The sequence below is a fragment of the Ricinus communis genome, chromosome 3 (genome assembly GCF_019578655.1).
Source record: "Ricinus communis isolate WT05 ecotype wild-type chromosome 3, ASM1957865v1, whole genome shotgun sequence".
Taxonomy (NCBI): domain Eukaryota; kingdom Viridiplantae; phylum Streptophyta; class Magnoliopsida; order Malpighiales; family Euphorbiaceae; genus Ricinus; species Ricinus communis.
In genome coordinates, this window is record NC_063258.1 from 1781369 (window position 1) to 1798672 (window position 17304).

The 17304-nt window shown below is 28.4% G+C and overlaps 1 protein-coding gene across 2 annotated transcripts; it reads right to left on the bottom strand.

Annotated features, from left to right (window-relative positions):
- Positions 1–2180: 2180 nt before the first annotated feature.
- LOC8262537 lies at positions 2181–5610 on the bottom strand. 2 transcript variants are annotated; one of them, XR_001535856.3, is made up of 2 exons: positions 5160–5610; positions 2181–2459 (listed from the first exon to the last, which is right to left on the bottom strand). XR_001535856.3 is itself a non-coding variant. In XM_002527758.4 (2 exons), the coding sequence occupies exon 1, from the start codon at positions 5480–5482 to the stop codon at positions 5213–5215; it is 270 nt and encodes an 89-aa protein (XP_002527804.1). In that variant the 5' UTR covers positions 5483–5607; the 3' UTR covers positions 2181–2459; positions 5185–5212. The 2 variants fall into 2 exon arrangements, 1 of the variants encoding a protein (XP_002527804.1); XM_002527758.4 differs by having other exon boundaries at positions 5185–5607.
- Positions 5611–17304: the final 11694 nt, after the last annotated feature.

The window sequence follows — 17304 nt, forward strand, 5'->3', positions numbered from 1 at the left end:
TACTAATATTCTAGTATGAGAAACCAAACAATTATGTATTTTAATTATTAAAAAGTTTGTCTTTTCTTTAATAATGCTTTTAGATATTAAAAAAATGAAAGGATAAAAAAAATTAACTTTTTATACTCTATCATTGCATGGGACGAAAATAAATGTTTGTGTAGTGAAAGAGAATGAGAAGTGCTCCTCCAACCGTAAGGACCAAAAACAAAGTATAAATTCAAAAAACGTGTTCAAGAGTAAAAATAAAAAGCTTAAGATAAAAAAAAAAAAAAGGCGTAAAAATAGAAAAATGAATTAGCAAAACAATAAAAATTTGAAAAGAAGTGTATAGAAGTAAAGCACAAAAAAAAAGTATATATCATGTAATTTTCTCATTTTAAATTACACATGTTAAATGAATAAAGTTCATAATACTACATGGACTTGGATTCAAAATATTGAGACTTCATTACATACTGATTGTTCATTTTCGGCTAAAGCTCTCCTCCAATGGGCTTACTTGTATCAATTTCATGTTTAGAATTTACAAAAATTACAATAAAGATGGCGAGAATTGAGGATGGTTAGTATATTTGAGAGGTTTGGTTAGTTTTCATGGGGGAGCTATCAAGTTTCTAGATGACTATCAAACTAAGATTCAAGCTCCTGCTCTCCCCATTAACTAGTCACTTCCTACATGCCTACACTAAAAATGTTTGTTGATGTGTTCTCATGTAGTAATTATAATTATCATGAATATAAGAAATAGTTCCGAATCATATATTTAATAGTCGTATCTTTTGTTATATTGCTTGTGGCTATAATTCAGATAATATTACTATTAATTGAAATCTTTGTACTAATGTGTCTTTTGTGTATGATACTGTAATAACCTTAGCTGGCTTGTCGGATTGTGTTCTTGACAAACGCCACATAGATCCAGCTATAGGAACTCATCTGGGTCAGTGACATTTCAGATTCGCTGGTCTGCTCCCCGAAGAGATGTGCTAATTAAGCTGAATGTTGATGCAATCACTGCTGAAGATAAAGGATTTATTTAGAAAAGGTGTGTACTTCGTAATCATGAGGGTCGAGTTCTGCAGAAGAAAGATAACACTTCAATGTTCCTCTGACCTTGCTGAAACGACAGTTATTTTTGGAAGTCTCGAGTGTTTCATAGCGGAAGAGAGTGACCATTTATTGGTAGTGAAATCAGAAACGTTTGCAGCAAGGATATGTTTAGCTCATCTTTTCATTTTCACATATTTTTTTATTTTATTTTTTTCTAAAAGAAAAAGAAAACCAGCAGCTCATCTCTAGCCAAAGCAGCTCGAATTGGCTTGCTTGAGGAATTTCCCTCACCATAGGGAAGACATTTCCCATATTTCCAGTTAATGATAATCTGTTTTGACTTTAAATAAAATAAAATAAAATAAAACCAACATTTCATCAAAACAGGAAAAAATATCACTTTGAAAATAATTTACTTCCAAGTATATCAGATACATGTAAATTATCCGTTCAACTTTCGTATTCTATGCTAAAGAAATAAAAGAAATAAAAGCACAAAAACTAAAAGAGGGATGGCAAAAGACACTAGTCAGGATGCCCGATTAACTAACAATCCGCTTAGCTCAGTTGCATCCTTATGTGTAATGGAAAACTAACCGCACAGCTAATTACACCCTTAATAATTTACAATGGATAAAACAAAACAAAAAAAAATAGAGCAAATTTGTTCACCTGTAAATTTGTAATGGTATAATTACTTGTGAAGTTTTTAAACATAAGGATCAAAAGTCAGGAATTTATTTATCTTTTTAAGTAGTTAAAATTACTAGTCAACCAATGCCCCAAAAGCACTGGTTAAAGACCATTAACAATTTAATAAATTATTCATAATTCACAAATCTAGAAAATTCACTTACATATCAAACCAGCAAGTTCTACACGACCTTTGTTTGCCTGAAACTTCTTCCCTAGTGTTTTCATTTTCAGTTGCTATCAAAAGGGTCTTTTCTGCTTGTTCAATCATGAATTCAATCATAAATTCATAAACATAACAAATCAAAGTACCTCTACAAAGCCAATTTCTCTCTATTATCCTTAAAAACCTGACAGAGGCTTAACAAACTTTTTACTGCCACTATATGGTAAATATATCTAGCCATGACATTGCTTAAATTCTAAAAAGGAAATGAGTCCTAAAATAGCAAATATATATAAATCCACCGCAAAAATAAGATTGCAAGTGCATGTCGAACAAATAAAACAAAGCTGATAACCACCCAGATGACATTAATAAGTAAGAAAAATATTATGCTCAATATTTATGGCCAAGTGTTACTTTATTTCATCACTTCATGCAACGCTTTGTGAAGACAGTATCTTCTTGCCTAAAATATCCAGAGACACAAAATTAAAACATCAAGCAAACCAATGATTGTGAAATCAACCCCCAGGAGGTCCACCAGATCCTGCAAAGATAGTAATAAATTATCAAGTTAACATGAATAGGGAAGTCACATAGATGTACATGTGCACACAACTTTATATTTTGCAGTAGAATCTGGGTACGGCAATTGCATCCACGAATACTTTTTCAGGGTTGCAATACCCAATCAAAGTTCTTGAAAGGTTATAATTTTACATTTAACAAACCATGGGACTAGACAATGTGCTTTGAGGAACAGAACGGCATAAATGAGCACATCAATATCTATGTTTGAAAATAAATAAACAAGTTCACATTAACATCTTAACATAATTCAGCTGTAAAAAGAAAACACGAATTAGAGGTATTAGCTTGATCATAGATTTATTGATTAGACGCAAGACAAGAGAGTAGCAACAGTACTTGGTGTTGCATACAACATTTTAGCAGAACTATTTTTCTTTTTTTTAATAAACCGCAGGATGTACTATTTAAGCTTGAAGTAATAATGCTCGCTACAAGAATCTTATGTCTTCTAGTCTTCATCAAAGGAAAAAAGGAGAAAAGGAAAAAGGAAATACAGAGGGGTTCAAATTTTCTAAAATCAATTCAATATCCCAAGCATTAAGAAAATGTAACGAAACAGGTTCAAAAATAAAACAGAAGAAAAGGAAGGGGTAAGACAGAGACAGGGAGAGTGTGATGACTGAAGAAGAAGAATAGGTTAAGAGAAGATTGCCAGCAGGCAGACCTGCCCCATACCACAGTTACCACGGAACACTATGCCATCCAAATTATGGATGATTAGTAATTTGAAAGGCTAAATTGAATATTCTAAATGTAAACCACAATCAATTGTGAATCAAACAATCTAAGTCACACGAACATTATAAAATTTCTACTATTCTTATTCTCCTGCTAATTTTGAATGTGTTTGCCATTAATGCTTTGAAGTAATTAACATAGCATCATCAATTTAAATTAGCATATCATGCATTATAAAATATTTATGATTTATTATCATTTAATTCTTAAAGATTATGTTTTTTGCATATTTCGTTACGTATGCAATCTAGATACTTATATTTTCCTCTGACTACCACTAAACAAAAACATTATAGAAATCGTAGCTCTATAATCTAGTAATAATAATTTGTGACATAGTACTGCGTATAAGGAAGGTATTTTTCCTATTCAACTAACCAATCTTAAATCCTTCAATACTCCCTCCTGACTTACCTACACACTTGTACCCTTTTGTGGTTCAGTTCTTCCACCTTTTACATTTGAAGTTGTAAAGTGAATAGGCCAACATATTATATTTGTCTAGAAGCTGGAAGCGACGCAATAAAGAGAAAAAGGTTCACCCTAATTAAAATCAATTTTTCTCATCAAATTTCATCGAAATTGACATGTTATGCTCAAATAGACATGTAACATCAAACTTTAATGTCCAAATATAAGATGTATGCAAAAGCATCAATGCACCACAGTGTTTTAGTTTTACAACGCATCTGATGTAGGAAATCTAAAAAGATTGGTGTCTATATGAAATTTTAACTATGGAAATAGTTTTACCGGTTTTAAAATATACTATATTTTAATGGTTAAATGTGCACGGAAAAGAAAGAATTTCAGAGCCTGAAATCTGAAGTTACTTGCAGGTTTTCAGATCTGATTACAGAGAAAAAAGAAAACAAGAAGATTATGAGCGTCACACTTTGAAGTCCTTGGGCTCAACACCAAGGTTCCTTTCAGCATAGACACAGGGTTGAATTGAATTACACAATCCAAAGTAGCTTAACAGCTGTAACTTTTACTATTATCTTGAAGCTAAATTAAGAAAATAAAATAAAATCAATTTATTAGCATCGGCATTTTATTATTGACTGAAAACTGGATAATAAGCATATGGATTGTTGTTCTGAAAACTCCGGAAATTAATTGAGATCGTAAAATACTAGACTACCTGCATTTCATTTAAACAGACATACAAATAAGACAGTAGAAACCTAGAAAGAACTTTTACAATATTCTAAAGAAACTCTACAAGAGATCTAGACCATAATTCTAACTTCTTTATCCTTTACAATTTATTTTTCTTAAATTTCTTGTCATCTGCATCAATATCTCATAACAAAAGAGACAAGGTCAAGCCTAAGCACTTCCTTTTCTGCACTTGATAAAAGGCATCTAAGCACGTTTCCAGATATGCTTGCAGCAATCACCAATTTTATCCATTCCCTTCCTTTTTTTATTAATCAAATAAGTCTCAGATTTCCTGCTTAATAATAATGAGGAAGGATCTAGTTGTTAAAACTTAGAAGTTTGTACATATATTGCATGGTTGGATAGGCCATTGATCTTTCAGTACAGCAACTATCAGCAATTTTTTCTCCAGTAATAACACTATTCTAAAGGAAAACAATAAACTCAAACTTGCTAAAATTACAAAACTTGATGCAAATACTCTCTCTCCTAAATTCGTAAACTATATACCCATTTGGCAAATTTCTGATTACTCAAAATGAGATGATCCGCAAAACCACAATTAGTTCACAAATTCAAAGAAAACCCACAATTTTCAATCCATATTATGGAAGCAGACCCACCAATCATAAATCACTGAATGAAAAAACAATATAGCCAGAAAACAAACCAGCAGTTCACACAACAACAAGAAGAAACATAAAAACCATTCCATTCATCAAATCCCGTAAAATTAGGATAAGAGAGAACAAACCTAGCAAAATAGAATCACGGAATACCTGCGTGGGGAGAGCAAAGAATCATCAATCAGTGGCCGTGCTCCTTGGCATGCTGCTGATGCTCGAGGTGGCGGCGCTCCTCGGGAAGAGCAACGAGGTAGGAAAAGATCATGCCACCGAAGCAGACATGATAGAGAGGATCGATGGAGCCTGTTTGTATGTACTTTTCGTTGTAATTGTCCAAAGCTCTCCCCACCGATTTCTTCAAGTAATCGAGTGATAGCATAGGCTTCACATGATTTGGGACCTCCTTCACTTTCAATCCCTTAATCTCGTTGTAAAACCTCCTCAGTGCCATTTTCTTTTCCTTTGATGCTTTTGATTTTTTGCGTTGTTCGAATTTTGAGAAATGAAATAAACCCTAATCCTATAATTTATAAATTGGGGAGATCTAAGTAACAGAGGGCCCTGGGCTTAGTGATTTTGGAATAGATCTGGGGTCAAATCATCGTTTTAAAAAGGACGAGATTCAATTTGGCCCCTAAACTTATAAAAAATGTCCACATCCGCTCATTTCACCTGTTTTGCCAATTTAACACACAAGTAAGTGATTTTAGCTCAAATAGCTCCTTTTAGAAGAAGGTGCAAATAAACTCCTAACATTTAGAGTAAGGAGTGAATAAGCCCCCAATCATCTTTTATGTGCAAATAAACACGTGATAATGTTCTAAATGTAATTTTATGCCCCTAATTAGATGGAGATTCAATTTTGAATAAACACTCGTTTGAAGATGTTGATATGTGGCATATGGAATCTCAGTAACGGTAATATCAAGCCCTCTTTTTTTCTTTTAGCTTCGTTCATATTCGTATATGAACTCTAAAACTTAAAATTTGAAAAAGGAGAAGTAGGGAGTTATTAAATTAGTAAGAACTTCATATTGCTTGGTCTGAAAAATGAATGATGACTTCTTCAGCAAAAAGTCAAACAAATATGAATATATACTAAAAAAAATACGACTAAAGTCTTGCAAGTATAAAGATAGAGGTATGAAGGTGGAGCCTCTTAGGTAGGCATCCTAAACATACCAAAATTCAGGTAGAAGGTTTTTCATATGTCTTAATTAGAAGGTAAAGTGTAAATGATTTACTTTTTTGTTAGTTTAGTCAAATTAGCAAGTAGTTGAAAGTGAATTTGTTTAATTGAGTTACAAATAAATAACTATAAATCTTTTATGTGGTATGATAATGCCTTGTGTGGTAGGATTAGAAAGTAATAAATAATCTCAAAATGAAAAATAATGTCTTATTAATTGAAAACTGAAAACTAAAGTCAATAAAAAAAATGTTACATTAATTAGATGTTAATGTGGAGAATGAAGCTACTAATTTATGGAGAATTTTAGGGAGCCTTAAGAAATCCAATATATTAAAGAATGAGAATGCAAGGAAAAAGATGATAAAAGCATATGTTATTTCTCTTGGCTATTTTTTATAACAGCTTATATGTTGCTTTATATTTAGGTACCTTGTGTTATTCTTAAGAATTTTTCTTATTTATTTTATTTTATTTTATTTTAATTCTGGTGATTTTGCATTGTGATATATGTATGAATGTTTATTGGATTAATGTGCCTTTATTTAAAGTTTAGATGTTTTGAAATTGGACCTATTTAGACTAATTAGAATTTAAAAAGAAAAATAATAATTTTTGAATACAAAAGGGATCAAAGTGAAACTTTTCCTCTTTAAATCCATAATTTTATTTTTCTTTACTTTCCTCCATTTTTCTCTACATTCTCTCTCATTTTCATTTTCTCATTTTCTTCCCTTTTCTCTCTTAAATTCTCTGCACCAACAAATCCACTTGCAAATCTTGTATTCCCAAGCCAATTGATGTGAAGAATCATCAAAAACATCTCAAGAGCAAGGGAAAACCTTATTCTCTCTCCTCATTTTTTTTTCTCCATTCAAAGTTAGTGCCCTAATCATTGACACTAGGGTTTGGGAGAAAAAGAATTCTCACTTTAGGGTTTTTTTTTTCAAAATCACTTATTTAGTGTGGTCAAATCGAAGGAAAAAGAATTGGTCATGTCTACCTAGAGGATTAATGGACAGACAAAAATAATTTTTTAACAAAAAATTGATTCTCTAGTGTGTGCAGCTTAGGAAGACATCGTTTTATTTCTTGACGATGAAAAAGTAGTGTACGGCTAGTGCATGCATTCATGTAGCTAGCTAACACACCCTACTTTCACTTAAAAAAATTGAAAGAACCCGTGAGCTCATTATACATAATTTTCTGTAATATTTATTTTTTGAATTTATAATATAATTATTTCTCTCTTTCTCTCTTTATTTTTTTCTCCTTTCATTTAGTTCTTTCTTTCTGTCTTTCCTTCTTTCTTTAGTGAACTACTACAATTTTTTCTTTCTTCCTTTTTTATTGGTGGTGAATTACTACATTTTCTTCTTTTTTTTCTTTCTTTCTTTCGATGGAATTAAGAAATTTTTAATATTTTTTACTTTACATTAAGAAGATAATAGTTGTAAGTATAATATTTTTATTAATATTTATGAACTTTTTATTTTAAAATTTCTAGTACATTATTATATAATAATATTTATAATTTTGTAGGAGTCAGTATCCGTCTTTTGGATCTAGATATCGATGGAGTTATAGAAAATCCAATGATGAAAATTACTATTTATAATCAGCTCTACGTATAACCAATTAGTTCTATCACACTGCTGATCGGCTCTACAAAGTGCCGGTCGGCTCTACGTAGTGCCGATGGACCTAAAAATTGGATTTTCGTGTTGTTTTTCAGAATTTTCTAAATTTAAATGTCAATAATTATCAAAATATATCTTCTAGAATATTTTATTAATAAATATTTAAATTTTTAATGATTTATTTAATATTTACCCGTAAAACACTTTGATAAGTCTAAAATTAATTATTTTAATTATGGACATTCATTAAAAATTAAGAACATATATTAAAAGAATTTCTAGGATTTTTTAAATCTTTTCTACAAATAGAAAGAGAAACCTTGAGCTTAGAGGAGCAATTAATAGCAATTATTGGTAATTTTTAGCTACTTTTTGCGTTTTTGGCAACGGATATTGAATGACAGTTAGTACTAGGCAATATACCCTGAACACTCGGGATTCTTACCCAATTTTTTATTCAACCTTCTCCTCATCACCTGAGACTCGAGGATCTGCATAATATGGTGACAACCTGAGGATTTCAAAATCTTATCACATCATTATCGCAACTCCCTTCTGATTCTCTTTTGATGTTTTAATTGTTGTTTTTACTATTAGAAAAATATTAGGAATAACATTATTATATTTTTTTTTTATGATCGATATGCTTAGAATTAAATTTTTATGAATTTCTGCCTCCTGCATGTATTCCTGGGTTTTGAATTGGATAACATTTATTTCTATGATTTTGAATCTTATAGTCATGTATATGAATCAATGTGCTATATTAATGATGATTTATGAGTATTAACATGAATTGATCAGAAATTGTATGATTAGTTTAGCATTTGTAGAAACTGTCATATTAGGAAACCGGCTTATTGTAAGTTTATTTTATATGTACCTTAAAAGTTGATTATTTATGCATTTGTTCCACCCTTTTACATTGCTAACCATATTTTATATGTTTCTATGCATGTATATCAAGTTTAGGGTGGTGGAGCACAAAAATTAAAGCATTTATATGTTTCTATGCATTGAGCTGACCGGCTCTATGATGCCACCCAGCAACAATTTCTCCAAATTTGTCTTGTTTTACAATTTTTGAGCCTAATTGTCATTTTTTGCATCTTGAACTTAAATTAGTCATTTTTTAAAGTTTATTAGTTGTAGGAAGGGTTATAATGATTTAGGTTTATTTATTTCTTTAATTTCTACCTTATTTTTGCTATATTTTGATGATTGGCAAATAATTTATGCTTGATTGTAAATTAAAATTAGACACTTAGATATAGGCTAAAAATCGGGCCTTTGCATATAAATTATAGTCCATTAGGTTAAAAATTGGTGATTTGGGCTTAAATTAAAATCCATTTAGACTTAGTGGGCTTGTGCCATGTTTAAAAGTAATTAATCAATTCACTTATAATAGGATAGCTGAATTGAGCCTTGGCATGCAAATGGTAGTCCATTTAGGTTAAGAACTTGGTAATCAAAGCATATTTTATAATTAGGTTGGATTAGCTAGACTTCCTTATGCATAATTTAATAGTAAACCTAGGCTAATAATATAAATAGGATTGAGCCTAACTAAAATGGGCTAGACCTAGGTAGACCTCACATACTGTAGTGATTGATCATAGAGTTATAAATGTTGTGTTTATAGGGAATAGTCTGTTAAACAATTAAACGAAAAATAAGCATACAGAAATAAGGAAGTTGGCTTCTGGATTCATCTCTAGATGACATCGAAACTTCTTTTTGGAATCTAAAACACCTCTCAATTAGTAAAAGTGTCCCAAATAATTATTCAGGTGGCGACTTCTTTTTCTCTACACTAGTCTCTGTGACTAATTAGCGTATTCCCAATTAGGTTAAAAAGCCTTGTTGTGCTGTAGTCGCTAGAGAAACTTAGGTGCGCACTTGAAACTGATGCTAACAGTAGGTATTATTGAAGTTATATAAGAAATTGTCATATAAGATAAGGTAAAGAATTTTATTAGTAATTTTTTTAGATTAATTTTTATGTTATTATTTATTTTGTTTATTTCTATGTATATTATTATATAATCTATTATTTATAAATTCTTATGTTTAACTATAATTTTTTATTTTATTTTTGCAGCGGTAATAACTATAAGTTTCTATGTGTATTATTATTTATTATGTTATATAATTTTCTTTACTGTAGTTTTATAATCTACGTATTTTTTTTGTAGTGATGATATTATCTATATTATATTTTTATAGTTTTATAAATGAGAAAAAATTATTTATAAAAAGAAAATTTTTTAAGTATGATAATATTGTAATGATAATTATCTTTTATATAATATTCTTATATTTCCAAACAACAGAAAATACTTTGTAATAGTTTTATGAAATATAATCTAATAATTTTTTTAGATTATTTTTTATATAATGTTTTTGCAATATGATAATACTGAAATTTTGTAGTGTTAATTATTATTACATTAGTTTTTTATAATATTATATAATGTTATTTGAATATGAATGAGTAAAATATTTTATAAATATGATGACATATATAATATCTGTAGTCAAATTTAAATGTATGATCTATTGTAATAATATCTTAATAATAGAGAAATAATAGAGGAAAAGAAAGAGAAAACGTAAGTAAATAGTATAAAATTTTATTGAAGAGAGAATTTTACAAAGAGAAAGATGGAAGAGATAGTAGGAAGATAATTCAAGCGTGTCCTTCTTCAACTAATTTACACCTATTTATAATAGAACATTATTCGGACTTCAAACATACTTGAGTCCGTGATAATATTATAAAAGACAACAAAGGTAAATAATTAAGTTATTTTGTCAAAAAGAAAAAGATTCTTGTCCGCCACTTTGTCCATCCTTATCTTCTTGTTTTGTCCGCTTGTCAAAAAGAAAAAGATTCTTGTCCGCCACTTTGTCCATCTTCATCTTCTTCGTGCCACTTTTGTCATTTGTCTTTTTGCATGATTGTCTTCTTTTGTCCATTTAGTCAAAAAGCACATCATAGTTATCAAGACCGTAGCAATCGTCTTCATTTTGTGGAGTGTAATTAGGTCCACCAGTGCTTCCAGAGTCTTCGTCATCACTATCTCCAGAGACTTGTGATAATGTTTGTTCCAGGGCTATTTTAAATTCTTTCTTTGTAGTATTTCCAGATAATTTTGCTAAGATTTTGCTTTTATCAGACAAGAAGTTGAATTGTCCCATAGATTGACTTGTTCCTGATAACATAGGATTCTTTCCAGAGAAATGTTTCAGAACCGTTTCTTTGTTGGCCTGAATATCTTTACAGTTGTACCACCATTTAACACTATATTCACGGGTTAAACAAGCGATATAATTTACATTAGGAGAAGGTTTGAATGGTTTTACCTTGAACTGCCAGGAAAAAATCCAAGGTAGGTTAAAGGTTTCAGAAAAAATAATTAATTTATCATGCTTAAGAATAGGTAACTTTTCTTTAAAAATAGTAAATCCTTCCATAATTTTAGCAGGTAAAATTTCTAGGCAAAGTCCAAAATATGTCCACCAATCCGAAAACCAATTTGGAAAATTTTTTGAATTGGTTTTATGAAACATGAAGAACCAAGAGTGATTCCAATTTCGAAGGTAAAAGGTATTGTACCAGGCTTTTTGGTTATCAAAGTAATTGTAACAGGGAGGTGTAAAAGTAACAGAAAATTTCTTTACAGTGTATGGGTTTTGGTTCCAATCTGATAAAGTGAGGACTTTCAAGATTCTACATTTTGAATAGGAAATTTTCTCGGGCATGTCACAGTCAAAGGAATGTTCAATTTCTATGGAGTTGGTATCTAAAAGGATAAGTTCATAAAATTTTTTCGATTTGTAAGGGCTTTTGGGAATAAAGAATTGTTCAGAAGGGAAAATATGTTGAAATATTTGCTGATAATTGGGATTTCCATATTTCCATTGAATATTTCATTTTCAAGAATGGTGACGATTTGTTATTGTGGTTTTGTAAAATATTTTGGTGGTTCTGGTTTAGAAGAACCGGATTTGGTAACAGCTTGTTAAAAGTTTGAAGGTTTTGTAGGGGTAGAAGGTAAAGGAGTTTTGTCAAGAATTTCAAACCTGTTTGTAGAAATCAATGATGAAGAATGTCCAGATTTGTTAGCCGCAAAATCGGCTGGCGATAACTTCTTCTTTATAGGAGTGCCCATAAAGATTAGCTTGATTTCTTTCCCTGTAGAAATTCTCTTGTTAAAAAATCAGGTAAAGAATTTGAAGAACCTTTTATATACTCAATATCAAAATCAAATATTCCCAAAAGTGCTTGCCATCTGGCAAAAACTTGTTTTGAAATAAAAATTTTAACATCTTTTTTCAAAATATTTTTAGCAACACTACAATCAATACGAAGTAAAAAATGTTTTCCGACTAAATCATCTTCAAATTTTGTAATACATAAAAAAATTGATAAAAGCTCTTTTTTAATAGTAGAATATTTAGATTGAGTATCATTCCAGGCTCCATAGTAGAATCTGACTAAAGACTCTGTATTTTGACTAGGTAACTTTTGTTTAAGAATACCCCCAAAACCTAAATCAGAAACATCTGTTTCAACTATAAGAAAGGCATCTGGATGAGGAATAGACAGACAGGGTAAATGATGAATTTTTTATTTGATGATTTGTACAACACGAGTATGTTCTTGTGTCCAGGGTTTTGAATTTTTCTTAAGGCGATTGAACAAAGGCTTACAGAGAATTCTAATATTTTTAAAAAATATCAGACACATAATTAAAACATTCCAAAAATCTTTGTAGTTGATTTTTATCTTTAATTTCATCTGGAAATTTAGAAGTAAATTCTAAAACTCTTGAAATTAGTAAAATATTATTTTCAAAAATTTCGTGTCCAAGAAATCTGATTTTTGTTTGACATAATTTCATTTTTGGTGCAGAAACGACTAAACCATTTTGTTTAATTATATTATAAAACTTATAAAAATGAGAAAAATGTTGCGCTAATGAATTTGAAAAAACTAAAATATCATCAATGTAAACAATGGTAAATGATTAATGATCATGGAAAATATTATTCACAATTCTTTGAAATTCTGACGGTGTATTTTTTAATCCAAATGGCATGACATTCCGTTCATAATGAACAAAAAGGACATTGAAACCAGTTTTGTAACGATCTTTTTCTTCAATTTGAATTTGCCAAAAACCAGACTTCATGTCAAACTTGGAATAAATTTTTGAATTGTAAAGTTTTTTCAATAAGTCTCTTTTATTAGGTATAGGATATCTGATCCATTCTAAAACTTTATTTAAAGTTTATAATTTATAACAAGTCTAGGAATACCTCGTTCTCTTTCAGCTACGTTATAAACATAAAAAGCAGAGCAACTCCAAGGAGAACTAGAATTACGAATTAATGTAATAATTCATCAATTTCTTTTCTGTAGTGGTTTTCAAGTTCTGTATTTATATGTATAGCATGTGATTTTATCGGTATGTTATCTTCAGAGAAATCTTTAACATAAGGTAGAGAGATTACATGTTTTTTTCTATTCCAAAAAGCATTTGGAACAGGTGCACATAAGTCATTAGTAAAAAGATTTTTAATATTTTTTATTTTAGCTTTTGTCACATCAAGGTCTAATTCTTCTTTAATTTTTAAAGATAAAATTTCTTTATTTAAAAAAATAATTTATTTTTTCTTTTGACTAATCAGATCATTAAAAACACAATTTTTCTTTAAAACATTTATATCTTTTTCTTGTTCAGAAAAAATAAATTTAAAACAAATTTCTTTTCCTAATAATCTGGTTTTAATACAATGAGTGTCAACTGAGAAAGGATGAAGCAAGGCTAAAAACGGAGTTCCAAGAATTACAGTGGCTGAAAGATTTTTAATCAAAATAAAAGAAGTGTAAAAATATAATCCATTATTACAGATTTTAACTTTGGAAAGCTTATAATTTATTTGCATTTTTGAACCGTCTGCAGTATGTAATTTTTCAGTTATTTTTTCAAAAAACTGTGTAGGTACAATTTCTTCTTGAATACAATTTTGATCAGCTCCAGAATCAACTAAAGCGATCGTCTCGATTTTAAAATCATTTATAAGAATTCTGACAAAAATAAACCATTTATGAAAATTTACTCTGATAATATGTGCTAAAAATTCATTAACATGAGAATCATTAGTGTTTTCAGTAAATTCAGTAATTTCTTTATTTTTCCCATTTAGTTCCAATTTTAAGATCCTTTCTTTGAAATCTAAATTTTCATTTTTCAAATCATTAATTTCTTGTTTTATATTTTTAATTTCTTCTTGTAAATCCTGAATTTTTGGTGTAGAATTTCTAGAAGATTTTGGTTCAAATTTTTGAAAAATTTCTTTTAAATTGTAAGGAACAGGTTCAGATTTTTGGGTCTCGTTATGCAAAACAATATCCCTTAATTTTAAAAAATATTTTTCTCTATCTGTAGGATCATTTATTTTGTCAATTAATTCAAAAAGATCTGAAAGAGTTTCTTTTGATAAAACATTTAAAGTTGAATTACAACAAGGACCTGTACAAATTCTAGGGCGTTCACAAGTTTCAAAATCAGTATTAACAGAAGATGTATCACTTAAATCATTTTCTTCAAAATCACTTAAATCAGAATTTTCAGGATCTGTATCGGATAGTAAAAGATTAAGCATTTGATCTTTAAGTTTGTCAGAGATATCTAAAGTATTGATTTTTTCTTTCATCTTACACTGGGATTTAAAATGACCAACACGTCCACACTTATAGCAAACAGGGGGACTTTTCTTTTTATTATTTTTATTTTTATTTTTGTTTTGAGAAATATTTTTGGATGAAGAAGATTTTTAAAAATTCAAAGTATTTCTTCTATAATTTTTATTAGAAGATTTTCTTTTCAAATATTTTTTGGTTTTTGAATAAGGAGCTTGAATACGCTCATAACCATATTGGGAACAAAAATCTCCCAATTCTTTTTTAGATTGTAAAAACTCATTTTTAATTTTAGCTTTTAATTTCAAATCAGTACATAAAGCTAAACCTTCATTATTAATGAAATTAATAATTTCTCCATAAGTTAAAGTATCATAAGGGATAACATTTCCATAAAAATCTCTAATTCTTGTTGTAACTTTTTCAGCAAATAATTTAGGTAAACCAGCAATAAATCTTTTTTTCCAAAAACTATGATTGCAATCAGTTCGAGGAAATACTTTAGTTAAAAAGACATCTTTATACCAACGAAAATTTTGAAGTTTAGGACAAGTTAAATTTGAAAGAATTTCAGAAGATCGAATTTGATATTGATTTGATTCTCCAACAAAATATTTTGTAATGGCGAAAAGTAAAGTTGCAACAGCATCTTTTTCCTCAGCTTGAACAGAGGTTTGATTTTCAGCTTTAATGATTATTTTTCTTGCATTTAAAATTCTTGATTTATCTTCCAGAGAGGTGTAATTATCCCACTAGCCTTTTAATTGACCAGTAAAATCGGAAATTAACATTTGAGCAATTTTTTTATCAGTGTTATTTACAGATCTGGCTCTGTACGAAGTACAAGCCATGGTCATTTCTTGTAACATATTTAAAATCTGATATTCTGATAGACCACCAAGGTTCCATTCATAAACAGAATCTCCATCATATTTTGCTTGAGTAAAATTTACTCTTTCTTCAAACAAAACATCTGGAGGAATAGGTCTAGGATAATAGTGTCTAGTTCTTGGTTTGTCATATCCTCTTTTATTGTATATTTTGTTTATCTCAAAAGTATCATTAACAAATTGACTTTCTAAATCTTTAATTTCAAAGTTTTCATTTTGTTCAGATTTTTCAGAATTAAGCATGCTCACAGAAGATTTATCTTTTAAAGATAGATTGGATAATTTTAAATTTATTTGTTTTAAAATTTCATCTTTATCATTTAATTTAATTAGTTGTTGTTCAGGAATTTTGTGAGGTTGAAAAATAGGTTTCATAGGTATGCCACCTGGCCTAGGTATTTGTTGATTATTTATGTTAAATGTCTCTATCCTGTCAAGTTGTGAAGCAATTGTAAAAAGAATTTGGTTTGTATAATTATTTTGATTTTGGACGTTTCTTATATCTTTTAATAAGGGAGGTTTGTTGTCATTTTCAAAACTTATTTTTTTAAAAGGTGAAGCAATTATTTCTTGATCATGAACAGTTATTTTAACTTCTTCTAAAGGTGGATGAACAGAAATTATTTGTTTGTTTCCTATGGTTGTATTCCACGTTTTAGAAACTCTATCATTTGTAAAGAGATTTTTAAAAGGAAAATCTATATTATTATTGTTACAAAAAATTTCAAATCAAATAAAAAACGGAACATTAATTTTAACAGAATTTAAATATTCATAAAATTTTTTAAGAAATATTTTTAAGTATGATAATATTGTAATGATAATTATCTTTTATATAATATTCTTATATTTCCAAACAACGGAAAATACTTTGTAATAGTTTGATGAAATATAATCTAATAATTTTTTTAGATTATTTTTTATATAATATTTTTGCAATATGATAATATTGAAATTTTGTAGTGATAATTATTATTACATTATTTTTTTATAATATTATATAATGTTATTTGAATATGAATGAGTAAAATATTTTATAAATATAATGACATATATAATATCTGTAGTCAAATTTAAATGTATGATCTATTGTAATAATATTTAGATATAAATAACTAAGAAATTTTGAATGAGTAAATATGATGATATGTAAGATTTATTTATAAATTTTTATATTAATTATTAGTATATTATTATATAATAATTTTTTGATATAAATGAGTAAGAAATTATATAAGTATAATTATGTTTATAATTTTTGTAAGAAATTTTTTTTATTATTTTATTTGTATATAATTATATAATGATATTTATAATTTTTTTAAGTCTTTGTTAGTTCTAAAAGAAATCGTCAAATAAAATATGAGTTCTTACTTTAAACATTTATATATATTTTTAGTATGCGTTTTATATATTATGTTGTTATATTTGATAGTTTAATATTTGTGTTGAATGAGTAGTTTAATTTGTGTTTAGAACTTGTATAGCAAATTTTTCTAATAAAATTAAAAATTAAAAATTATATTAAAATAAATTATTATAGCCTAAATCATATTAGAATTATGTATATGTTGAAATATTTATTTATCATAATTAATTAATAATTATTTTAGATTTTTTTTAATAATTTATTTAATCATCTATTATATTTATATTATTGATATAAAAAATTATGGTAGAATTTACTCGAGTTGAAGTAATTATATGAAATAGTAAAAAATGAAGAAAAATATGGGAATTAATATGCATGTTAAAAATATTAAAATGAATATGAGAATAGAAAGGGGGTTTTAATTGCACATCACCGTATCTACTTGGCATATGACTATTGGCAAACAG

Excerpts from the sequence above, each read along its gene's own strand:
- LOC8262537 (XM_002527758.4), bottom strand. The coding sequence starts at position 5,482 with ATGGCACTGAGGAGGTTTTACAACGAGATTAAGGGATTGAAAGTGAAG.